The 26,221-nt window shown below is 38.0% G+C and overlaps 1 protein-coding gene across 3 annotated transcripts in view; it reads right to left on the reverse strand.

Moving 5' to 3' along the window:
* Nucleotides 1-2,077: 2,077 nt before the first annotated feature.
* Nucleotides 2,078-26,221, reverse strand: part of pnpla7a (patatin-like phospholipase domain containing 7a) — a 29,708-nt gene continuing 5,564 nt past the window's right edge. For 2 of the 3 annotated variants that reach the window (XM_032539012.1, XM_032539011.1), the window contains exons 9-36: nucleotides 26,105-26,185; nucleotides 25,264-25,392; nucleotides 25,006-25,086; nucleotides 23,847-23,976; nucleotides 23,671-23,745; nucleotides 22,881-22,957; nucleotides 22,594-22,749; nucleotides 21,744-21,821; nucleotides 19,430-19,635; nucleotides 19,179-19,310; nucleotides 18,868-18,991; nucleotides 17,951-18,064; nucleotides 17,614-17,680; nucleotides 17,356-17,505; nucleotides 16,707-16,770; nucleotides 16,263-16,431; nucleotides 14,317-14,499; nucleotides 13,980-14,098; nucleotides 13,583-13,739; nucleotides 11,729-11,845; nucleotides 11,529-11,598; nucleotides 11,120-11,236; nucleotides 10,795-10,943; nucleotides 10,491-10,643; nucleotides 10,253-10,372; nucleotides 8,354-8,438; nucleotides 6,164-6,279; nucleotides 2,078-5,257 (exon numbers count right to left, since the gene is read on the reverse strand). In XM_032539012.1, coding sequence (XP_032394903.1) covers nucleotides 5,132-5,257; nucleotides 6,164-6,279; nucleotides 8,354-8,438; nucleotides 10,253-10,372; nucleotides 10,491-10,643; nucleotides 10,795-10,943; nucleotides 11,120-11,236; nucleotides 11,529-11,598; nucleotides 11,729-11,845; nucleotides 13,583-13,739; nucleotides 13,980-14,098; nucleotides 14,317-14,499; nucleotides 16,263-16,431; nucleotides 16,707-16,770; nucleotides 17,356-17,505; nucleotides 17,614-17,680; nucleotides 17,951-18,064; nucleotides 18,868-18,991; nucleotides 19,179-19,310; nucleotides 19,430-19,635; nucleotides 21,744-21,821; nucleotides 22,594-22,749; nucleotides 22,881-22,957; nucleotides 23,671-23,745; nucleotides 23,847-23,976; nucleotides 25,006-25,086; nucleotides 25,264-25,392; nucleotides 26,105-26,185 — 3,345 coding nt within the window. In that variant the 3' untranslated portion in view covers nucleotides 2,078-5,131. The remainder of the gene's footprint in view (nucleotides 5,258-6,163; nucleotides 6,280-8,353; nucleotides 8,439-10,252; nucleotides 10,373-10,490; nucleotides 10,644-10,794; nucleotides 10,944-11,119; nucleotides 11,237-11,528; nucleotides 11,599-11,728; nucleotides 11,846-13,582; nucleotides 13,740-13,979; nucleotides 14,099-14,316; nucleotides 14,500-16,262; nucleotides 16,432-16,706; nucleotides 16,771-17,355; nucleotides 17,506-17,613; nucleotides 17,681-17,950; nucleotides 18,065-18,867; nucleotides 18,992-19,178; nucleotides 19,311-19,429; nucleotides 19,636-21,743; nucleotides 21,822-22,593; nucleotides 22,750-22,880; nucleotides 22,958-23,670; nucleotides 23,746-23,846; nucleotides 23,977-25,005; nucleotides 25,087-25,263; nucleotides 25,393-26,104; nucleotides 26,186-26,221) is intronic. The other variant, XM_032539013.1, reaches the window with a different exon arrangement.

The following is a 26,221-nucleotide window of genomic DNA, read 5'->3' on the forward strand; positions in this document are numbered from 1 at the left end:
CTCTAAACTTACATGAAGACACTCACTTTCAAACACTCAACCTTTGGTTTTCCAATCTTTCTCTTATTACGCTAATCTATCTGACAGAAGATGATTTTGGCATAGTTGTCTCTTACACTTATACTAAAAAATTCCTCAAACATATAAGATTTGAACAATAAACCTTCAGTCTTCTGGTCATAATCTTATCACCCTAAGCTATCTGACCTGACAAAAAGTAAATAAGTATGTCAAAAAAAGGTCACGGTAGGCCTATAGACTGTCCAAAAAAGTGATAAAGTCACAGTATAGCATGTCAAAAAAAGTGATACAAAAGTGATAGTATAATAAGTTGCAAAAAGTCAAAATATAGCATGTCGGAAAAATTGATAACATAAAGGGATAGTCCTCAAAACTTACTAAAAAATACAGGATTTAAACACTCAACCTTCTGTCTTCCAATCATTCTCTTATGACTGAACTATGGGACCTTACAGACAACTTCATTTATTTTGGCTTTATGGTCTCTTTCACTTAGTATATTTAATATAAAATAAAGTCTTAGTATAGTAAGTCAAAAAAAAGTCTCAGTATGTCAAAAAAAGTCATAGCATTTTTAAAAAAATTTATCAAAAAGGTCAAGTAAAAATTTTCAACAAAGTAAAAAAACCCATAGAAAGCATGTAAAAAAAACTGATTAAAAAGTCAAGTAAAGTTTTTGGGAAAAAAAAGGGAAAAAAAAGGACCGATAGGATCAGTGAAAGGGAATTGGGAAGGGTTAGGTATTGGGAACCCAAAACATTTTTCCAAGCTAGCGTGTGGAGTGATGTTAAGATCTTGTTGCAAGGATTTAAAAGATAAAGGTAACCTTAAGAGAGGAGGACTTTTTTTTTTGCACCGCAAGGTTTGGGAAAAGGGCTCAAATTCCCCCCGTGGAAATTTTTTTTTGGGCAGTTGCACTCAAACCCCTTTTTTTAATTTAATAGACTTACTTTTTTTCTAATTACTTGATTTTCGACAACTTCTATTACTTGATTTTTTAAAAATGTTACTTGATGATCACTTTTTTTGAATATTATGTTTTTCACTTTTTTTAGCCATGGTATGCTTTATATTTTTTTGACAGCATACTTTACTTTTTTGATTTTTGGGCCCCACTTTCTTGTTTTAATTTAATACCCGAGCTTTTAACATCTAGACTTTTTTTAAAATGATTTTTTTTTCAAACAAAACTATTTTAAAATTTTTTTTGCGATTATTTGACCATACGAATAGTTTTTTTGACACTTTTTCAACATACTTTATTTTTGGGCGTACTAGCATGATTAATCATTTTTTGTTTCATTTTTTCTGTGAATTTTAGTTACATTTTTTTAACACTTTTTTCCAAAGAAAAGCCAAATTACTTTTTTTTCACTTTTTTTTATCTATTTTTTTCAACGTACTATGACTTTTTTCAACATAATATACTGAGTTTAGATTTTTAACGTACTATACTATGACTTTTGTTTTTACTTTATCCGACTATCCGAATATACTATCAATTTTTTTATTAATTTTTGACATATTACATGACAACACTGACTTCTTTTTTCAACATGCTATACTATGACTTTTCCACTTTTTTTTTTTTTTTTTTTACATATAAGTTTTTCAACATACTATGACTTATTTTCACATACTTTTTTAAATCACTTTTTCTGACATGCTATGATGTTTGTCGACATTCTATACTATTACTTATCACTTTTTTTTCAACATGCAAACTGACTTTTCTCTACATACTAAGACATTTTAATGACCTTTTAACATACCATACTATGTTTTATCACTTTTTAAACTCTTTTTTCAACACTATGCTATGACTTTTGTCACTTTTACAACATACTACACTATGCCTTTTTTTTTTTTTTTACATGCTATACTATCACATTTTTATTAAAAAAAATTCCACAACCTTAATCACTTTTGACATACTATAACTTTCCATGATTCTTTTTGACATATTAACTAAATATGAAAATAATCGTTAAGTAGTTTCTTTTCTATAGCAAACTATGAAGTCAGATGGCTTATTGGGAAATAAAGACAAGCAGAATACTACAGCAAACAGTGGTTTATTAGTAACAATTATCAAAAACTATATTTTTCAAGTAACATAAATATTGACAAATAACTGATGGCCTACAGTACAGGCTAACAGGCAAACATTCATCATTGTACACCAATGTTTTTTCTGGATGGGTCATCTAAGGCTTTGTAACATTAACTTCATGGCACATTTCACACATTACATAAGCACTTCATCCACACAATACCATGTCCAATTTAATAAAGTAGCGAAACATTCATTCTGCCAGACATAAATGCATTGTGTTCGGTTTTTGGAAAACGCCCAAAAGTACAAAAGAAAACACCAGTGCAAAGCCCATTAATACATTAGTAAACGTTTCCCTCTCCACCTTACTCACACATTCTGTGTCCAGACTTCATTTAACCAAACCATATGGCAACCCCATAGTGTTTATCCTCACAGGGTTTCTCCTACTGTTTACACATGTATGGCAGCAGGCACTGTAGTACCAGTATTAGCTGAGATCACAGCTTCATATGGTGAGGCTCGCAGGGTGCTATATCAAGTGGGAAGACAATAAAATCATAAAAAGTTGCAATGATAATCTAATGATTAGAGCCTGACGGATAAATTGGCCGGTTGATATGATCTTATTGCAGGTATATTTGTATTTTATCATGTGTCGTACAATCAAAGTATAATCACTTTTACATAGTTTGTCTGCCAGGGAACACAGAGAGGTTTATTAACAAAAATGTCCCCACTTAGTATAGATTTTGGTCATAAAAACATTAAAACAAAAATGTTTTAATGCAATGTTGTTAGGGCTCTGGTTATAAGGCTATTAGGGCTGATTAGTCAATCAACAGAATACTACGGAGTTTGATTCTCAATTTATTGTGTAATTCATTCATCAAGCAAAAATGCCAAACATTTGATGGTTCCAGTTTCTCAGATGTGAGGCTTTGTTTTAGTATACTGAATATCTTTGGGTTTTGGACGGTTGGTCAGACAAAAACAATTAAAAGAAGTCCCCTTGAGCTCTAAGAAATGTTGACATTGACATTATATAGACCAAAATATGAATCTGCCAATTGGGAGACTAAAGATCACATTATTCGAAAATGAAAAGAATAAATATCACACTTATCAATAATTTAAGTTAAGGTTAACTCTGAAGTGTCACAAGGCTATACATTAAAACGATTGGTTAGTGTATTTGTGCATTGTGTTGCTGGAGTGATTGTCCAGCTGTTGTGACTTGTGCATAAAATCATCCAGGGCTTAGGTTGTACACATTATTGGCTTAAATGTGAATATGTATTCACTTTTGACTATAAAACTAAGTATGCAATAATCCAACAGAAATCTGATTATCTTAATGGCAGTTTCAAAAGACATTTAGATCCAAATCACTGGAAGAAAAAAAGAAGAAAGAATTGAAAACATTTCTAGACGAGTTACATGTTCTTGTGAAGAACTGTCCCTTCTGCTTTTAGCCCCTTTCATTGAACTACCGTATATTGTGGTGAGTGGAGCTTCAGAGTTCTTTTCCAAGCTGAGAGGGAAACTAGTGCTTTGAAGTGGATTGCTATCATTACTTCCCTCTGTTCCTGGTACACTGGGCAGCCGTGGCCATAGAGGCCATTACTGCTTGTTTTGCTATCTTTCTGTGAATCAGAACACAGACCGAGTGTATAAAACATTACATGATAGGTTCAAAACTTAATGCAATACTTTAATGCAACTTTATTAGGTACAATGTGCAATCCAATACAACTGTTCTGCCAATAAAGTGTACTTTAACGAAGCCTATAATTAGTTGTTTTCTTTAACATTGTCATAAAAGGTGAAAATTCTGTTTTAACATTGAGGTCTTAGGTAGCGATAACTGGGCTGCATTACCTTTTAGGGGTGTTTTGAATATTCTGGCCCAGTCATGTTTGTCAATAGGTAGGATGGAAAACAATTAGAAACACCTTCCAATTTAATGCAGTCCAGCACACCACCACCTTGAACTATGACCTCAGTAATAAACACATCATAAAAATGTATTTACACATTTCTGACAATGTCTTTGTAAAGATAGATGTTATGGCAGATTGTACAAGTGTACCAGATAAAGTGGTGTAAAAGCGTTGATAAAGCGTTTTTGTCATACTTACCTCTCTAGGGGTATCTAGCCATGTAGATAGTTTTGGTGTTATTTGCCCAAGTTTCTGAGATTTTGGTGGCTTTAAATACAAGTGAGGTGAATGGACCTTGCTTGTGGTGCTCATACTACCACAGACCTCACTGTCAACAATTTGCACTGGGTCTACTTTCTACTGAGGAGTCAGTTCCGATGCAGATTACTCAGAGCTGTGTTTCCCCGACATTTTTGGCACCTTAAAACAAAGTAATATATATATTCGTGACCCCATCAATGAAGGAATCTGCCTTGTTTTCTTTCATATCTTTAGTGGTCTGAAAAGGTGTGAATGTTTAGAAGACAAAAAAAACATTTAGTGTTTTTCTTCGTTGAATTTTTTTGGCATAAACTTTGAACAGTCTGTGGCAGAAATATGTGTCAAAATCATATCAAAACTATCTGCATGTCTAGATAACAGGAGTGTTATTTAGGAATTTAGGTGAACTGACTCTTTAACTAACTCAAATCCGTCTACAGATTGATCATTGTTTTCACCTAGTTTCATGAAATAAATATTTCATGGAAATACTAGATCTTAACCCATCTTCCACTGGACTGATTCATGTAAAGCTACAGAGAGTACACCCGACTATCTCAATATGAGAAATAATTAGACTTGTGGCTGTATAATAGGAATGCATAGGATTTGCAGCTGAGTAAATGTGATCCTAGCTGCCTGTATTTCGTTATTTTAAAAGGGGCCGTCCATTTGTTATGTCAACCACACAGCTAACGAGGCCACGTTACAGAGGGCAAAATGGTCATGCGCTGACAGTCGTAGCGGCAGGGGACAGGTTTTGAGTCATAATGTGGGACAGACTGGAGGGTTAAAGACAGGAAGGTTAAATTGTGATGACCTGATCGGGCAGAGTTCATTAGACCCGTCTTCACTTAACGGACTGTTTGGAAAGGATTTCCTGGTTTGACGGACTGTCCGAGACGGTGGAAGACTGGGGGTGGCTGCTGGTGAGTGAGGTAATGTGGCCCGCACTTCTCCCTTCCAGCTCTTCATCCTGGGAATCAGAAGTAAGGTTATGTACCAGTGAAGGGATGAGGAGTGAGGTTACATTTCATCTGAATAACATTTTACACATCTAATTAAACTGTATAGTACTAGACTCTTACTGAATGGGTCACTATCAAATAACATGGCTACTATGATACATGAACCTTGTCCAATGCATTTGCTTTCTATCGGTAATTGTATTCTGTTCCCTCTGTTTTGTAAAGCATCATCAACCTCATGACGTAACACACGCCAATATGAACAGGGGACAACAATAATAATAATAATAATAATAATATGGTATAAGAACAGACTTATAAAAAGGTGATCTTATCCTTTAATAATCTCAAATCGTATCTGGTTTGAACTGTTCATCCTGCTCTTAATATCTCTCCAACAAGTAATCTCTTTTTTAATGCCCTGTGCTGGACACCACCAATCCATTCTTACTATATATTTTACTGCAGTTTGCATCAGAAATATGAGTAACAGATGTGTATAATCTTTGATTTCTTCAGTAGGAGAAGGCATGCAGTTTAAAAGTATTAACACAGCTTTACTGTCTAGTGTCACTTGACCTTCATGCCTCTTTTTAAAACCTTTTCTCTGTTTTGCATCATAAATTGGTTCCCCTTTTCTTTTGTCAAGTCATAGCCCTACAAATTTCTCAGTCCCTGGCTTTTAGGATATATATTTAATGGTATATTTGATCACCTTTTAAGCTGGCTCCGTCTAGATTTAACAAGAAGTGATGGTGCCCAATAATAGTGAAAGTATTAAATTCAGTGTCCACTGTAGACTGCAAAGGTAAACATTTACCATAAGATGCTTGTTTTAGACATGCCTAAAATGCATATGCTATATTGTACCGAAAAGAAACCCCCTAGTGTGTCTTTTAAGCAGTGGGTCGCACCGTGTCAGCAGTCTCCTCCCCTTCAGTGTGCTCTCCATAGCGACTGTATAGCTCCATGTCAGATAGAGCGCTCTCCACTGCCTCCTCTTCATAGTCAGTGTGGTAGTCTGACTCCTCTGATGAAGGGAAGGAGTGGAGGACAGAAGCAAAGAAGCACATTGTGGGTGAATAAGTTGGAATACGTGGTGTAGAAGAGGTGACAAATGAAAGTGGGTGTGCAGGTGAATCAATCAGAAAAGCAACAATGTGAAAAATTGTGAAAAGCCAAACAGGGCAGTGTGATGAGTAATGGATGACAAATGAGTTATAAATAGAAAGAAGAGGAACAATAAGAAGGATGGAGATGTCTGAGAAACCCAACATTGGTTGCTGTATTAGGATGCCCTTAAGGAAGTTTCTAAATATGATTTAAATATATAAACACACTCTTTTATATATATATATATATATATATATATATATATTATATATATATATATATATATATATATATATATATATATATATAATATATATATATATATATATATATATATATATATATATATATATATATATAAATAAATAAAAAATGTACAGTATAAATATAGATGTATTGATTCTTATATCATTATCATTTTTTACATTTGTTATGGTAAAGGAATTAGAGATCAATGATTTCCCTACATGTACTTATACTTATACTATAACCCGTTCTCTCTTCCATCTGTGTGAATGGTGTGCTTCATTTATGCTTCTTGTGTTTGTGTAGCCTGTTCTCTTTCCAGGTTTCATGGTGGAGAGGAAGTCATGTGGCTCTGGCTCTAGACACCTGGAATCTGCTTGACATCCTCTATCCATTGAGATCTATTCCCATTTGTTCACATATGTATAATCTTGTCATATGGATTGTCTAGATTGTTATTTTATTATGTTGGTCTATTCTGTACACACATCTCTTTATCTCCCAGGAGAGGGATCCTTCCTCAATTTCATCTATTTTGTCCCCTATTAAAAAGGGTTTTTTGACATTTGACTTGACTATTTGACCAATAAACTGTAAACTCTGATAAAAAGTAATGTATGAAATGTTGTGATCTTGAGCAGTGTGATGTCATAGGAGTTCCCTCTTAACAAAAACCATGCATACGCCATTTCCCACACAAACTGGTCATTTTTAAAGGAAGAATGTGTAGTGAGAATGTGTGCACCTTACACACACTTCAGACCAGGCTTACACACAGTTTAAGCAGAGATAGCTGCAAGTGAAATGATAAGCAGGACTTGAAAAATAGGGTGAGTTATGTAACCTTGTAGGAAAACCTTTTTAAATTCTTAAACATTTACAAATTTCAATTAGATTATTTTTAATACAGAAAGTCATAGTATATCATAAAAAAAATGTCAGTGTATAATACCTCATAAAAGTGTTGTAGGTCAATATTTTAAAAAAAAATATATAGTATAGCATGCAATAAAAAGTCATAGTATGTCATAGAATCTTAATTAAAAATTCATTGTATGTCATAAAAAGTTAACAAAAAGTCATAGTACAGTTTGCCATTAAAGACAAAAGGTTATAGTATGTCATAAAAATATTTTAAAAAGTTTTAGTATAGTGTTGTGACAGTTTTGTCTTTATCCCGCTGAACGAGCGAACAGCTGATGAAACTGGTGATTTCAAGTTGTCACAGTGTGTCAAAGTTTTGCAAGAAGTCACAGTATGTCAGAAAGATGTCAGAAGAAATATCATATAGAAAGTCATAGTAAAGTAGATTCCATAAATAAACTACACAGAATTTGACTACGTGCCTTTGCAATTATTAAATGCACGCAACTATGCTAAACAGCACCGCAATCTTTAGCAAATAACATTTTGGACAAATATACAAACTGAAAACAAAACGAAATATATACATAATTGTCGCTAAATTGACAAATCAACTTTTTATCCTTTTTAAGACCCTGCAGGCACCCTGTGTAAACTAACACATAACCCATTTCGTCCTTGTTGTTAAACAGATTAATTTGCAAATTGAGTATGAAAGGAAAAAGAAAACCCATCCAAAAACAAAAAAAGGGAGCACGAGAAAGACAAATATGGGTGAGAAACAGTAATAGCGTGCCTTCTCGTTGACATCGTGTTGTGCATGTTTAAAGAAAGCATAAGCATGGATGTAGCTGAATATGAGTGTCTGTCAGTACTCTCACCAGCAGCCTGAGCCGGTTTGACAGGCTCGATACGGGACACAATTTCTGCCAGGTCAGTAAAGGAAGCATTGGGACACGTCACCACCTGAAAGAAACACATAATGTAACATAAATGTCATTTAATGTAACATGAATGTCAATTAGTGCATTTCTCCTTACAGTATGTATGTACTGTACACTGTTAATGAAAACCTTTAACAGCTAGCAGTTTCACTAAGAAGAAGAGAGCCGATTTGGATTTTTGTCTCCATTTAGGCCACATTGTGCACATATACCACACCGTTAAACTGCTGATTAAGACACCAAAAGAGGATGTAGAGAAGTCCACACATTTCCAGACTGACAGCCCCACTACCATGTAAAAAGTAACTAGGGGTATTATTATCTATCATATCTATTCTCCAAATCGACGATTCAATTTTCAATTTTAAGGTCACAATTAAGGCTAATGTTGTTGTCAGACTATGGTCTGGATTTGTAAAGAGATAATTGGTTTTATGGTCTGATAACAGTCATTCACATTTTCAAAATATTTCTTGAAAAAAGTAGGCTATATGGTGTTATAACCGCCTTATTGTTTTGGTGATGTACCACACTAAGGCCAAATGGTAAAAATACCCAATCCTTCTTTTGATGTCGATAATTGAAAGCTTATATTCGATTCGATTTTCTATACTGGATTTACTGACCTTAATGTTACTTTATCGTGCAGACATAGATTTTGGTTAGGGCCAAATCAGGCTATTGCCCCACATTCAACAATTTAATGATCACTGACTGACTGTAATTGAATCCATCACTAGCTGCCTGGTCGGGATCTCAACCACTGTAACAAACTTTTTTGTTGCCACTTGTTTTGTTCAGCATTCTGTGCAACATTACACAACACACCATGTAAAATCCATCACGGTAAGAGATGCATTGTTTCCCCTGAGAGTTGCATCCTACAGTAGCAACTGAAAATAGAAAAGGCACTCATTAACTGCCTATGTGGGATAACTATTTTAAAGTATGATAATTGGATTTATTTATAACAATGGCTGCACCTCCATCCTTAACTCCACAATCATTCAGGTTCATTTGTTGGCTTGTAGCTTTGGGGCTATTGTTAAAACTCCTTTCAATATCAACCCAGCTATTTTTTTTTTTTTTTTTTATCTTCACCCTCGTGTTGTTCAGATTGGGGGTAAATATCTCATTCTTTTTGAGCATTCTGTGTCTTTCCTTGTTTAGTTTGTCCTTCTTAAACCATTGTTGGGGGAAACATTTGGCGTACGGTAAGTCTGTTTCTCTGTACTTTTAGAACAGACTGGGGCATAGTTTTAACGTTATTACTTTAACAGCAGTGTAGTCGAAGGCTAAAATCATGGAGCTGTTGATGAAATGCAGCTGACAATGAGGACATAAGGTAGAAATGGTTTACAAAATATTTTAGAAAATGTAACCATTATCCACGTGCTCGACTAAACATACTGGCCTGCAAATGAGATTGATATACCAACTAAACTCAAGAAGATGTGAATTTTGTTTTGTTTTTGCACAGAGGGGGGCTAATGCAAGAGCAGTTCCTGAGATAATGTGTTTTTGAGCTAATCAGTTTGATTGTAAAACTCAAACGATCAAAACAAAAAAGGATTCAGACATAGTACTTCATTGCAACTCTGTTTGTTACATGTTTTTAAATATCTTTGATTAAACCATGAATGCAAGAGATTTTAAATTGGAAATGTCCCCTGTCAGCTACTTCTGAGTTGTGATGAGAAGCTACAGTTTTACCTTAAACCACAAATCCCAATTAGGCCCAGACTCTCTTGTTGCTTTACATGGAACTGTCCTTAATGGCTCTGTTGTCATATATTCTGAAGCATTCCCATATGTTTTCCCTCCATCCAACCTTACATTGTTCTTGCTTTGGGTTTTGAAGAACTCCTCCTGGTGTCGGTCTTTCAACATTTTCTCCACCACTCCACTGCGAATCCACACGTCAAACACAGTCTTTCCGTGCTGGTATCCCACTTCCTACATTACACAAACGCTCACATGTCAATATTATTTTCACTACTGATGTACAAAATTAATTAAAGATACCCCACTATGCCCTTTGGGAATTTGTCAAATATTTGTTGCTTAAACTTACAGCAATCTCATCAAACTTGCCAAACTCCAGTGTTCCGTATCTGTCGATTGGAGGTCTGATATACTCGCAGTAGTCGCTGCTCTTCACAGACTCCAGCTGCCTAACGCAGCACACGTAGGCCAGCCGAGTCTGAATCTCTGCCATGTTTAACACCTAAGACCATAAGTGTAGAAAGTGTAGAAACGAACATTTGCATCACTGAAAAACACCTCTAAAAATGTCCTCATTGTTATTCATAGAACTCATTTACTTTTAAAACGTATCCTCGCAGTCTGTTGTCTTTATTTTTAAATCAATCCATTACCTTTACTTTCTCAGCTAGGGGGTTGAGGCGTTTCCATAGCAGCCACCAGCCTGAGAGTGAGTCGCCATAATTAGTGAGGTTGGTTTCATCTCGGCTACCCACGTCAATAGCTATCACCACTTTAGCCCCCATGGAGCGCGCCACATCCGCTGACAGAAGAGGAAGAAATGGAAACAAAAGGTGGAACAGAAGAAAAAAAGAAAAGAAATCATTAATCATACATGGGTGTTAGAATAGTATAAATTGACATAATCAAGGCACTGAGAGAAAGAATGCCTAGGCAGGTATAAATTATTAAAACTGAAAGACTGAAAGTGTAACACACCTGGCAAGTTGTTGATGTAGCCTCCATCCATCAGCAGGTGTCCATCTTTGGGGTCGCAGAGAGGAGGCAGATACCCAGACAAAGACATGCTGGCTCGAACATACCGCCACAGAGAACCTGAAACGGCACACAGGTAACTCAAGTTTGGTGCTTATTAAGCACTGTATTTAATTAAAAGCAAATTACCTTAACTGACAGAAAATAGACTCATCAGTAAGACTAATTAAGAGGGTCAGTTCACAAATGACGACAGTGGTGGCAGAAGGCAGCTAAAACAGAAATAACACTGCAAAATACCACTTTAGGTATGAAAACTCATTTTTGTCATTTAAAATGAACTGACACTTTAAGCAAATAATAACAAAATGGTTCTTTTAAATAACAAAAAGAAACAAAACACTGTGCCTACCATCAGTGTGTACTCTCATGGCAGAGGCAGTGATGTCAGTTGTAATATTGAAATACGGGATCCGCAGGTCCTGCATACACAAAAGGTTAGATCCAAAAAGATAAACATTAAGTTCACATGATGCATTTGCTTATCCTGCGCCACCACCATCTTTATCAGCTGAAACTAATTAATTGTAATATTTGGGTTCTCAAACTCACCTCAATCTGTTTGCTATTGAAGACATTGCTGAGGCTGGAGTTGAAGGAAGCACCGGAAAACATGGAGGTGATTGGGTACGTCAAATCCAAAACCTTCTTAAACACTGATGTCATTTCCTGCAAGGGAAAATAAAGATCAAATGGCTTCGTTTATCTACAAAATTGCAATTGCCTTAATCTGTTTTTTTCCCCCATTATGAATCAGATTTAATCCCTGAGAATTATAAGATTAATTTGACATAAAAGAAAACGTGATGGATTTTCATTCATTGTTTTTGTCAGTGCTATATACATAAGCTATAATAAGGTTATCTTATCGTTTTTCCTTCCTCATGGTGTGTTCACATGCTCTTTGTAGTAATTAGAAAAATCTTAAAAAGCTAAACTCACTCCCAATAAAAAGTCATCATCATTTCAACAGCAAACTGTCTTGATTTTGCAAAGGACGAGCTTGGAGCCGCCGCTTCTAGAGGAAAGGTTAATAATTAGAGAGCCAGAGGAGGAGGTTCTGGATACACTGGGGGAAGACGAATCATACCACATGTTCAGCCTGTAGACTGTAGATGTAGACCTTTAGATGTCTTAAATCAGCCGTCATGGATGGTCACATGATTAAAGACATGGATAATTCCCATATTATAACTAAAAAGGCTCTGTTGTTCTCATGAGCTCAATGTGCAAACCATCCAGGGCTGTGTGTGCAACATCAGCCGGTTACTTTTGATGGTTAATCAGCCCGGCTTGGTTAGTTATATAAAAAGTAGAATGGAGGTCTAAACTGCAATAAAATAAGATTTAAAAAAAATGCAGTTAGAAAGAGTCCCCTACACAAGGACAGACTCACAAGCAGAAAATTACTATTGGTGGAAAATATTCCTCTCTCCATACTGGAGCAAGTGGAAGAAGAGCTGTTGAAATTGGCTTCTCTTCCACAAAACAAAATAATGTCTACTAAATGATCCCACTTAACCACTTGTTTGTCAAAATTATTTGATCTAATTCTAGACATAATTAGGCTGTCTCTCCATGCTCTGCAGTCAGCAGATGTGTAACATTCTGAACATGTTTGATCAAGCTCCTGATACATCAAAACTGCACTGTAAGTTTCAAAAGGTTAAAAACAACTGCGGGGGCCTAAGACACAGAACGTCACTGGTTCAAATCCGTCCGTCCATCCGTCCATCCTCCTCCATCCATAGGCAGCGGGTGAGGTGGAGGTTTGAGTAGGTTCATGTGGGAATTCTGAACCAAGACAGCACTGCACTTCGTTTACATTTCTTGATTAAAAATAAAAGTAACATGAATACATATGTTGAATTACTAAATATAATTGATGTCATTGTCATCAATATATTTTATGTAGGCCTATTGGATTATTATTTTTAGTTCACTCCCGATGCACTCAACCCCATTTTCCCGACACTAACTTTGATTGCCATTACAACCAAAGTAAACAGACACAAAGAGTAGCCACACTGCCTCAGCGGAACATTCACAAACCGTAAAGGAATGCAAGGTGAAAAGGTGGTCATATCAATACAAACAGTAGGCTAATGCAGGGAATACATGGAAGGCACAGGTGTTTGAATTCTTTAACTTTAGCGTAATGTGTGCACAATATTGTAACGACTGACAGGATGCCGTGTGCTCTGCGCTAACGGCTCATGGGACTATGTTCTGAACTGTTTCTCTTTTCGTTGAAGTATGTTTTAATGATGTTCCATTAATGTTTTGGGTTATGGGATAACATTTGAAATGCCTACAGACTAAAATATTATCAGCTCTCATATTTCCCATACTTCCAATTAGGTTTATGACAAGAGTAGTGTCATTGTTACTGGCATTGACTCTTACCATTGCCCATTCTTTGGCCCTCATCCTCATGCGGCTGTGGCTACGGTCCTCGGCATAAAGTGCCCCCATCAGGGAACCAATGGAGGTGCCACCAATGAGGTCCACTGGGATACCGGCCTCGCAGAGAGCTCGCATTACCCCCACCTGTGAACAACCCCTGAACAGGACGGTGGAGAAATAAACATGGGATCACATAAAGAAATTTAACTATTTACCCCCCAAAAATACAGAAAGAGTAACCCTAAAAAGCTTTGGGGTTAATCTTTAATCGATTAAGCCCAGAAGAGGAGACATAATTCAAATGTTATATATAAAAGTTAATGTGCTAGATGCAGTAAATTATGACATGAACTTTTAAAATTCATGTTTGGAAAGACAGGGAGCAGGTTGGCGTTACCTGGCCCCTCCTCCTCCCAGGATGAGAGCAATAGCATTGCCCGTGAGAACGCGGGCCAGGCGGGAGAAGTCTGAGTGACGGTCTGCTGGCTTCTCAAACACACGTTGATATAGCTCCAACTGAAAAACAGGGGAATTACTGTAATACAAGTAGAGAGGAATGAGTGAGGTGGTGGAAGAAGAATTGAATGGATGAGAGAAAATATGTAAATGTCGAATAAGAAAGAAAAGATTATGAGAACAAACTAAAGAGGCTGAGAAGGGGACAGCCAGAAGGGGGGGGGGGTCATAATAAAAAAACTCATCTGGTCAACTCTGGTCATATTTTCCATTCCTACCAGTTTGGGCAGGCTCCTCCTAGAGAAGACCCTTCGGGGACAAGAGAGGTGGAGGTGCCTGGAGATCCAGCTTCGCATGTTTAGCCAGTCCACAGTTCCTTTGGGTGGGGGGCCATCTTCTTTGTGCAACAGCACTAGCTGCTTCTGGGCACGCACTGCACTTCCTTCCAACATACGCTCTAGCTAGAGGGAAGACATCAAGCACAGATATTTTAGAACATTTAACTGCAGAAATCGTTCTTGCTTCTTCTTTTTGTTGTGTCACCATCCTTCCTGTATTTCCTCGGTTTTGGGTGTGGAAACATTTGGTCGCAGGGTAGGATTGTGGAGGAGGTGCACTGTGCCTTTTTTGGTATGTGTAGTGTACTTTTCTGTAAATTGTCATCTGGACCAATGTTTTGCACAAAAATTTGATTGCAAAAAAAAAAAAAAAAAAAAGTGTTTTAGAACATTTTATTCCCATCACTTCCCCCCCCCAGAGTGGCTCATCAACGATCAACATTCCAAAATATACTACTTTATGTCAGGAGCTACAATGTAATTGTGGATAGCCGGTTGGGCAATAAGGTCAAAATGGGAGATTATTCGAGAAGTGAATCTCTTAATTACATTTTAGTTTATTTCGTTCACATTTTTTTCCAAGTGCAAGGCCGTTTGTCTTCAAAAAAAAAAAAAAAAAAAGCAGTCTGAGATGAAGGTCAGATCTGTTACTCAGTGATCAGGCCCTCTGCTAAGGGTTTAGTGTATGTGCTAGGTAAGAGAGTGTCTGGGTTTATATTTCAGAGCACACACACACACACACACACACAGAGCTATGACTCATTCTGAGCCTAAGCAAATATTGATTGATCTTTCCATTTCTCCCACAATCTCCTGTTAAACAATGACACATTCCTTACTTTTCTCTGTGCCCATTTTCCCCTTGGAAGGCAATTAACTACTATTCATCAGCTGGACAGGCACCTTCTTTCTCTTGCACTCCACCTCTCTTTCACAACATCCATCCACACTTTGCTCATTTCGCCAATATGCCCAAAGGTCAGATACAAACCTTTCACAGCCGGTGTGACCATTAGGTTGGTTAACCCCTGGGTATAACCATGATTTAAGAGCATGACAATCAGTACTGATCCAAATATCTGTTAATAGTAATTGGTGTGATGATTTCTCTGGAGAGAAAAATCTTAACAAGGCTAGAAAATGTATGGTCAACTGTAACAGACCATTAACACATTGATGTTTTACTTTTAGCTTTTTTTAAAGATGCATGTCTTCAGCTGGACCCAGTCTGTCTAGGGATGAGAGTCACAGAGAGGAGAAGTCAGAAAGTATTGAGAGACTAACTAATACATTGTTTGTTTTAGTCTTTTCATGGAATTTGAAAACTACAAAAATATAAAACATTGCCAGCCATATCCTTTAAGTGGCTAGAATGTGACAATGCAAAAAGAGTAGCTTGTTGTGATGAACCTACAGAGATTTATCACCCAAATCTGCAGCTACCATTTGCATCACTGAGCTTTATAGTATGTTTCAGCTCATTGCTTATTTGTCTGGTTCACAACTTTACGGCTTCTATAGCACTGTTTTTAGGCCGCAACAAGCAACCAAAAAAAAGTTTAAATATTAAAGTACTGGCAAAAATGCCAAATGTTTGCTGATTCCAGCTTCTCAAATGTGAGGATGTGTTGCTTTTGTTTGTCTTATGTAATTGTAAATTGAATTACAATGAACTAGTGGTTGGTGACACCAATCAATCTGAAGATGTAGTCTTGGACTTTGGAAACTTGTGATGGGCATTTTCCACTATTTTTTGATGTTTTAAAAAATTGTGAGTCAAGCAACCCTCAAGCACATCAAACAAAAAAAATAATTCCTAAACCCATAGCTTGCTACCAATTACCCTCTCACCTTTCTTCCCCTGTAACCCAACCCTAACACCTCACCTCCCCAACAGCAGGGTCCTGCTCTCCTAGTCCCACAATGATGATGCAGTCGGCCTGACGGATGCACCGCTGTGTCCACGGGGTCAGTGTGTAGTCCGTCTGGTAAAGAACTATGCGATGTAGGTCTTCTTGTTGGCCCAGCCAGCTAGACAGTCGGTACTCATGGACACTGAAGAGAAAAGGAGTCCATTAATGACAGGCAGCACTGCCTAGCTGGCAGTGCACAGTAGATCCATTTTCCTTTTGTGCCAATAAAGCATACTTAAACTGAATTTATTGAGTGAGTGAGTCAGAAAGACAGAGAGTCCAGGCAAAAAAAATCTAAATTGGCCAACTAGTCGTAATGAGTATTATTATTAGTAGTAGTAGTAGTAGTATGAATATTTGGGGGGTGCTTAAGAGAACGCCATATTCCCAAACATTTTAGTCAGCGACAAAACATACCTGTCTAGTGCTGCAGATCCAAGTCGCTGTTTGATAGTATCACTGGTCAGCAGAAGAGTGGGACCTGTGTGTGTAATATCACAGCAGTTACTGTCAATTTGTCTGGTTTAAGCACCTGTCTAAGTCAAGTGGATTAGACATGTGCTTAAACCAGACATTTTGACTATTGACTAGCATGAGTGGGTGAAGTGCTTTTAATCAAAATATTACAATAAAACAAAAGCAGGGAGCTGCACTGAGAGTACAGGTAACTAACTTCCAAAAATGCACATATATACACCAGGTGGGTCACCCCTCTTACAGGCCTTAAATGCTCTTGTTGTAATAAAACCTAATTCCTCACTTCACTAAACTGAATCTACTTATCTTACCAGACTGAACGCACACATACAGCAGAGAAAAGGAGCTGTCCTGAGGGCACCATCCATTCAGATTAAGGACTGGAGTAAAACAGGACCTTTAGGATCTAAAATGCATCTACAGGGGAGAATCCATTATATCATAGCGGGGAGTACCTATTATACAAGATGACCGGACACATTACACCTAAGTTGTAAGCGTGATGTCTAAATGTTTACAAAAAGCCATAATGGCAGTAAAACATTAATTCAAAAAACCTCGAGCTCCTATATATTTTTTTTTTTCTTACCTATTGCCATGAGTGCATGCTGCAGCTCCAGGGTGAAGGCGGTGAGAGGTACATCTTCTGATACAGGCAGGACTGTCACAGTGGAGAGGTTGGAGGCTGGGTTCCCTACATCCCACTTACTGCCAGGAGTGCGAACGGCCAAACTGCGAGCTGGGGACGTGCATACGTATTAGTAAATTTCCCCTTCAATAGTGAGTTGAAATAAACACCAACACCAGTGAGGCAAACCCTGTAGTTTCTGCACAAGTAGACACACACCTGTCAGAGGACCATTAACCTGCTGGAGGATCTTCTGTCCAAGTAAATGGATCAACCTGGTTACAACCTGACAGGCACAACATAAGACCCTATGTTACTCATCAGACAGACAGCTGCACCATGTAAACATCAATGCTTTAAAACATCAGTTATGTGAAGTATTTTACATTCAAAATGTTGAATGAACCCTTTCCCACATTATTGTCCAGATGATGAGGATTCATTCAAATGCTCATTGTCAAGGGTTAGGTTCAATCCCATCATCACTACACATTAACCACAAATAATTGTATTTTCACATTAGCTGACATTTTAAATGTCATTGAGGTTCACCTACCTGTGGGAACTTCCTCTTGATGGAGCTGAGAGCTCCTACTGGTAACTTGGCCAGTTCAGAGTCTCGTACAGCGTGCACTGTGGTGGCTCTGTTCTGATGGGTCAAGCTCTCCACCTGCAGAGAAACAAAAGACACAGCGTATTGTTTACTCGGTCAGAAAACAAAAAAAGGTCCATCATTAAAAGAGACTGAGATCATTACACAACACATGACATAATGTAATACCAAATAAATATTAATTTCAAAATACAGATACTTTCAGGAGTTGTATACATTCTTATGTAAGTGGGTTACGTAATTTAAGCTTTAAACCAGTTTTATGTTAGAATATTAGTCTATTACCGTTCGTTCCAAGAGTTTTAGAGTTTAAGTAAAAAAAAAAAAAAAAAAGAGCGCTATAAATAAGAGCTTTGCATCTCATCAAGAGCTGACGTCAACACAGCCATGCTAAATATGTCTCTGAAAGTTAGCCACCATTGCAGGAGCTGCAATGACAGCTCCCCTCCTCCAGGTTACAGTAACCATGGCTTCCATCAACCCAAGTATTATTAGAAGCACCGTGGCAGAGATCAGCCACACCAACCAGTAGGAAAGTGGGTGAAGTGTGACAAAGTGACTTTGTTTTACAAAGTTTATCAAATGAAAGCTCAAACCTGGCATGAGTATCCACTTTTAGACATACTGGCAGCACCTGTTTTTTCAACCATACATACTGACAGAACGTTATGTGATGATTAACTATTAATGTCCTGGATTTTTAAATCTGCTTGTTTTTTAAGACTTTGAAGAAAAACTCCGAACTCTTCATCCCGATGTACAGTCATTGATATTTATGAGGAAACTAGAAGTAAAAAATATATTAGATATTTTTAGTTTTACAACTATCAACCATCTGTCTTTCCCATCATGGTCCTTACCACTCCAATCAGGTCACCGCGTCCGTACTCTCCTATCAGCTCCTTCTTGCCATCTTCCTTCAAGATTACAGAGCGCAGTCGACCACTCAGCACTATGAAAGTACTGTCGGATTTCTCTCCCTGCCTGAAAAATATACAGATAACTTTAATTCACTGCCAATGTGCAAACAAGCATGTGAACCAAAATCTCCACCGTTTACTTGTCTGGAATGGATCTAAAACTGATTGATTGCTCTTCCACTAATGTATTGTGTTGTATTGTTGTCCGAACACCATTTTTCCAACATGTTACAAGGTTATCAGTAGAATACCTGTACACCGCCCTGCCAGCTTCCACAGCCATCCAGTCGAGAGCAAAGTCTATCTGTCTGACAAAAGATGACATCCTCCTCACCACTGTGTGAGCGACGTTCAACACTACCTTTGGCTCCACACGCATTATCCTGAGGAATTGAAAAAAAATCAACAGAAAAACAGGGTAAAAGACCATTCCTGTTGTTATTTTAAACATGGTTCTTAGGTGTAAGTTTGTTTTTATGTTTTTTTATTTTTGGTAACTGACTCATAGAAGTGGGTTTTGGAAATGGAGAGGAAGCTGCAGTCTCGCTGGGCTCGAACAGTAAATATGAGGGGTTCTCCGGTCAGGACAGCGAGTTGACCAACAAGCTCTCCGGGGTGCGTCACAAACAGACGTGTCTCTTCTTCACGGTCAATCATCCGCTGGTAAACATGAAGGAGGCCAGAGATCACAAACTGGATGCTCACCTCCTAAAGCACCGAGAGGAGAGAAGAAGAGCACATATCTGAAAGCCTGAAGGTTGAATGCTGAGATTTAGGTGTGCTAATGGGACACATTGATTTTTTGTTAAAAAAAAAAATTATTTCACAGGAATTAGCATTAGTTCTATTGATAAGTTATGAATTGTACTTTTGTATTTCAAACAAAAAGTTAATCTCCATTTATCTTGAGTCAAAAAAACAGCACTGTCTTATATGACATTACAAGTTGTCAGAAAATGTGTGCATCTGAACAGACCAAACTGCCTGAATTTTAAAGAGAAAAGATTAAAATCTATCTAAATTTCATTTATTTGTGTGGCTTAGTTCAGGCCTTTGTCCTACATATCTGGCTGGGAGTTGCTCTGTAAAAATTGTTTTTTTTTTGTGGAAAATGCTGCCAGATCAAGTGTAAGACAGGAGCTTAAATACTGCACTGGAATACAATAAATTAAGGCAACTACATTTTTGTTGTTGATGGTACCACAGAAGAAGTTTAACGCATTAAAAGACACACGGCTCTATCAGTGAACCTTGTCTTGCAATGCCTCTACATTCTCCAATAAAAAAAGAGACAATCGTGAACATGGAAAACCCAATACATTAAACCTTACGTTAACATGCACACCGATATTCCACAACTATTTAGAATATGGCAATATTCCAAAATTGATACAGGTCATGTAAACAGCATATTCCAAATAAGGGCTTTTTCTAAACATCATCATCATCATCATCATCATCATCACTTTATTTATAAAGCGCTTTCACATCAGCAGTAGCTGAACAAAGTGCTGTACATGAAGGCAGCAAACACAGATAAAAATAACAGTCACAATATCATAAAAATAATAAACTGGGGGTGAAGATCTAGCCAATAACACCATATAAAAACAGATAAGATCAAGTCTCAGTTTGGGTTGAAAGCCAACGTGTAGAAATGAGTTTTAAGAAGAGTTTTAAAAATCGGTATTGAGGAAGCCTGACGAATGGTCAAAGGTAGGGCATTCCATAACTTAGGAGCACAAACAGAAAAGGCCCTGTCGCCTCTAAGCTACCGCTTGGATCCGGGGACGACCAGGAGCAACTGGTCAGCCGACCGGAGTGACCGGGAGGGAGTGTAGTGGTTGAGTAGCTGAGTTAAATAAGACGGGGCAAGACCGTTTAAAGCTTTAAAAGTAATCAAGAGGATTTTAAAATGGACTCTAAAATGCACAGGCAGCCAGTGAAGTGAAGCCAGGACGGGAGTGATGTGTTCTCTCTTCCGGGTTCCAGTCAAAACCCGTGCAGCAGCGTTCTGGACTAGCTGCAGACGTGCGAGTAGGGATTTACTGAGTCCAAAATAAAGGGAATTACAGTAATCCAGCCGTAAAGAAATGAAGGCATGGATTACGGTTTCTAACTGCTGCCTGGAAAGGAAAGGTTTCACCTTTACCAGCTTCCTCAGATGAAAAAAACTTAATTTGACTGTGGCATTGATTTGTGGCATTGACATAGCATTTCCCGATTAAGACGTGGAATATTCTGGTATTATTTGGGTTTTAGAGGCATTCTTTGGACATGTTTACAGCGCATTCAGAATATGCATCTCAACTTGGATCTGCGGGGGTTTCACCACAGTTCACAGTTTACTCTAGCCTGTTTACGGCTTATGGTCAGCTCTGTGCGTTGCTATGGTTGCTGTACACAAACCAACAGTTTGCAAGACTGTAAGAAGGACCTGGTAAGAAGGAGAAACACAGCTACTTTTAAACATTATCAAAGACTTGGATATCAATAGTTTTTTGGATATCCGCACACATCATTACGGCGACCTTTTCAAGAAGCTGGTCGAAGGAATGAAAGATGGACGCTGTGTTCGCAGGGTCCAACAAGTCCGCCACCGCTGGTAAACTTTGAAAAAAAATCTTTTTTTGCATGGCTACATGTAAACGGGAATATAAGTGTAATATTCACTCACATTAGCCACGTAAACAGCTTAGTCGGAATGTCGTCTTTTTCGGAATGAGGGCAAATAAACTGAACATTAAGTGCGTGGAAACGTGGTCAGTGTCGTGCAACAGAAAAAAAGTTGTGAACGCTTTGTAAGTTGTTCTAACCTGGTCTCCCTGACGAGCCACCACAGAACCAGCTTTGACTTGATGGAGTGTCACTCTGCCCTCAAGTAGACTGGGGTCCTGCAACAAAACCATATTTAGAATAACTGCTTATTTATTATTGCTGTCAAACGATTAAAAGATTGAATCGTGATTAATTGCAACACTGTCATAGTTAACTCGCAATTAATTGCACATTTTGATCTATTTATTGAAAATAACATTGGCATATAAGCTACTGTAGTGTTCAATTCCACATGTAACATTCTCACTTGGAGCAAATGATCTCTCACACAATAGAACACATTCCATCAATAAAAGGGTGAAAAAAAATACTTAGACGAGGGGGCGGAGATTTGGCATCAGCTGTGTGGTTGGCCATCAAGTGGTATTTCAGACTGGACGTGCTGCGATGATAGCTCAGTTCTCAACAACAAAACACACAGCTCACTTTGGTCTTGTCAATGGAATCATTTGGCAAGTTTTAAAAAGTAAACTTTCCATCCAGAATCTTATAGGCATCTATTTCAGCGCCTCGCGCTCGCCATCCACTCAAAACGTAACGTTACTACTCTTTGGCCAACTCGCAAGCCCAAACAAGTATGCGCGGTGTGCTTGTTGTTTTGGTTCCGGTCTAGCTAGATCCGGTGTAGTGTTGTAGTTTTTCTAACGTTACTAGTTAATGCAATAGCATGTGTAAAAAAACTACAAAGTTTGCTAGGCAAAAAAGAACATTAATCTTGGAATTTAAAAAAATGTACGCCGTTAAAATAAATAAAATAAAATGTGTCACATTGCATAATATGCATGCAAGATATTTATACCAAATTATTTTCTGTGATCAAGCGGTCACCTGTAGCTGGATGATTCCCAGCAGGTCCTTCTTAGCAGCCTGGAGGATTGTGCAGCTCTTACTAAGGTGGATGGCATCAGAGTGCCCCCCACTGTCTGTGTAGTGAAACACTTCAGTGGGTGTGTGCTGCATTGTCACACTCTTCTTTAGATTGGACTACAAAAACAGACAGAAGAAAAGTGAATAATGAGTAAAAAACAAGACAAGCAGCAGTATAAGTTGCAGGAGGATGCTGGGATACGGTGTAACATCTACACAGCCAACCAGTGACTTGGCAGTAGTCTTACTTTGAGAGTGACAGGACTGGATGGAGCCTCATCTATAGTGACTCGAGCTCGTTCACAAGCCATGTTCAGGTCATTACCTGGACAAAGGAGCATTGTGAGTTTAGGTATGTCTGTGTGTGTGTGTGTGTGTGTGTGTGTGTGTGTGTGCTTTCTTGCTTTGTGTAAAAATGATTCAAACATATGCCATTTGGTGATCGCTTATGTCCAAGTTACCCCAATTTTCACCGGGTGCGGAACAGCTGCAGATCCGCTCTGGAATAGCGGCGGAGTCATTAGGTTTCCAATAAAGTCAATGTGTGAATTTTTACTGACTGGTGAAAAACTTTAGAACGACTGTGTTCCGACTCTGTCCCAGCTCCGGCAGTCCACAGCCCTCCAGAGCAGAAGCGCAGAGCTTCTATATTTGCCGGACGCCAGACAGCTCCGCAGCAATTCAGCACACGGCAGATAGTGCGGGACAGGAAGTCGAGCACAGAAACAAAATAAAACATCCGGTTAATTTTCAAAAATAAAATAGACGTGCTCACGGCGGATCATATTTCTCTGCACTACACCTTGAAAACACAGCACAGAGCTGTTTACTCTCTACTCCTCTGGATGGAAAAACTGTTGATGGTTTTGTGGTTCTATTCTACATAAATTCGCGAGATCTTGTGGGTCCTCGTGACTTCAGCTGTCAGTCATGGCCGCAGCTGTTCCGCAACATATCCAGAGCTGGACACATAGCGACATAGCGAAGCGGCTCCGCAGTCGTTCTGCAATCGGTGGAAATTGGGGGTCAGTGATCTACCTGTGCAGTCGGCAGTGGGCATCGAGATGGATCGCGGCTTCCTGTAGCTGTTTGGAGAACTGTCCTTTACGCCATCTGTTTAGTGTTAAGTGCCAGCACTGGATCAGTCTCAACACAACACAAAGTAACAAACTAAATATGTGTGCAGCATGTGTTTAGAATTATGTGTATGTGACCTGTCTCTGTGGGGCTCTCGATGGTCCCAGCGTGTAACTCGTCCTGGAAGCACAGACGACGAGTGATCTTCCCAGAAGTTGCCTCTCCCATCACACTGTTTATATTGGACAAGGGTACCACCTGACTCTCCTGTCCATTAGTCAACAAAACAAACAAGTACACAATTCAGTTAGTCAGGAGGACTACAGTTACATTTTGAGTGACCATGAATTAGTTTATGCATAATAGATTTGAAGCACAAGAAGATTTACACATTTAGATCATCATTGGGTTGTAAGCAAATTTACAAATTTCTGGAAAAATGTAAACACAGAAACAATATCCAGCGTCAGTATATTGCCCCCCTACCTGTCTACACTCCTGAGCCAAAGACACCATACTCAAAACACTAGCTCTCAGGATTGGCTTACGCTATTTGCCCCTCCAGTTAACGGTTATCTCAGTAAAACAGACTTTAAATATGTTGCCCCATTTCTCTGGATTCATTTACAGAGCAACCTAAAATTGGATGCAATGACTGTTTTACATAGTACAGTTATACATCTTCTTTAAAATGCACTTTTAATAATTGGGTTTTCTTAAATGTGTTTTTAATTTGTCTTTATTCTTAACTTATTTGTATGAAATAATTGAATACATTGTTTTCCAATTAAACCTGCATACTGCGGTCTTGATTTAAAATTCCTTATTTACATTTGATTGTATTTGAATTTTTTTGTGTTTGAATGTTCATTCATATTTAATTTATTAGTTATTTGAGGATGTTTGAAGACTTATGACAACAATTATAAATACAATCTATTGTTTAAAGCCTTCAGGAATTGGCAAAGTGAACGCCCTTCTATGCTTTTTTTTTTGCAAAAAGTATTTTTGGTTCATCATCAAAGCCAGGTGTAAAGGTTACTGCCCTCCCCGTTTTCTGTGGAGGAGTTATAATAATTTTCACTGAGCTTTATGAAGGAACGAGTTATGATACTGTGCTTAATGTTGTGTGAAATTAGCTTGCATGTGTGTGACTGAGTGTGTATATGCGCCTTTCTGTGCTTGTTTATGTACAAATCCATACCCACTGGTGCTTCAATGTGAGCCTCTCTGTGTCATGGTGTGTGTACTGTTTACAAACACAAATATGTGTGCACTAATTAATTTCCCTCCTACCGGATTGAAGAGCTCAGTTGTTAGGCCCAGATAGTTATGTAATGCCAAGAAGGTGACTCGCTGGAGGCGCACCATGATTATCTGCAACACATACAAAAACAAACACTGAGTTAAACAGAGCAGAACACAAACATCAGATTGTCATTATTTTCAAATAATATATTTTATGTTCTAATGATGTGTATCAAAGGGAGGAAAAATTGTCTCAAGGAAAAGCTCAACTACATACTGTATATTTGCTGGTAAACAATAAGTTACCTGAATGACGCGAACAAGTGTCTCTGGGTATTTCTTAAACACTGACTCAAAGGCTGATGCAGGTAAACGTAAGATGGTGGAGCGAGTTGCAGCCCGTGCACATACAGTCTTATATGGAGCTGGATAACCCTGGCACATGCAGGACAAAACAGTTCGAAAAGGAAAAAATTAAGCGAAGAGGGCGCAGTCACTTGAACCTCATAAATCTTCAACTTTAGCGTTAATAGCCACCCAATTAGAATTGTCAATGGAATAATTAATCAGATCATGCATTTTTTACATCTTAATTTTATTATATGAACTTGTTCTTTGTGCTTGTGGTATTTTAAACATGTAGAACAAAGCTGAATCATACTGTAAGACACATATTTGTATCATTTAACATATTTGATTAATGATCAAAGTTTCCATTTCCAACAAGGTTTTTGAAGCTTTGTTTTATTTTTTATACTGAAGACTAACCAATCAATTAAATTTGTTCTGAAGGATTTTTTCAAGATGTTGACTGATCAAATACACATTTGTGACCATCATAAGAACGCCAGAAGAGGTAGCAGCTTTAAGTAAAGATGGGTCACCTTAATGGAGGAACAAAACAAAGTATGACAACATACAGTAGGAAATAGAAACAAAACAGAGCATGTCACTGGAAAAAATATAAAACACAGATATGGGTGTAATGGACAAAAAACGGAAAGTTTAAAAAGACTTGCCTCTTAACGAGAGAAGCATGAGTAGAAATATGAACAGTGGAGAGAGGACACAAACAGATCAAAAGGGCAAAACGGGACAGAAGTGGAGAAGTTAGTCTGATGTACACATGGAGAAATAAGGAGCTCACAGTGATTGTGTCCAAAATACTGAGCAGGCTGTGGACACTGTCTCCTGGGGCCACATCCTTCACCACTGGTTCTGTACCATCCTAAAAAACAGGAAAACACAAATGATGAAATGACAG

Source organism: Etheostoma spectabile, chromosome 16, assembly GCF_008692095.1.
Source record: "Etheostoma spectabile isolate EspeVRDwgs_2016 chromosome 16, UIUC_Espe_1.0, whole genome shotgun sequence".
In the NCBI taxonomy this organism is placed as follows: Eukaryota; Metazoa; Chordata; class Actinopteri; order Perciformes; family Percidae; genus Etheostoma; species Etheostoma spectabile.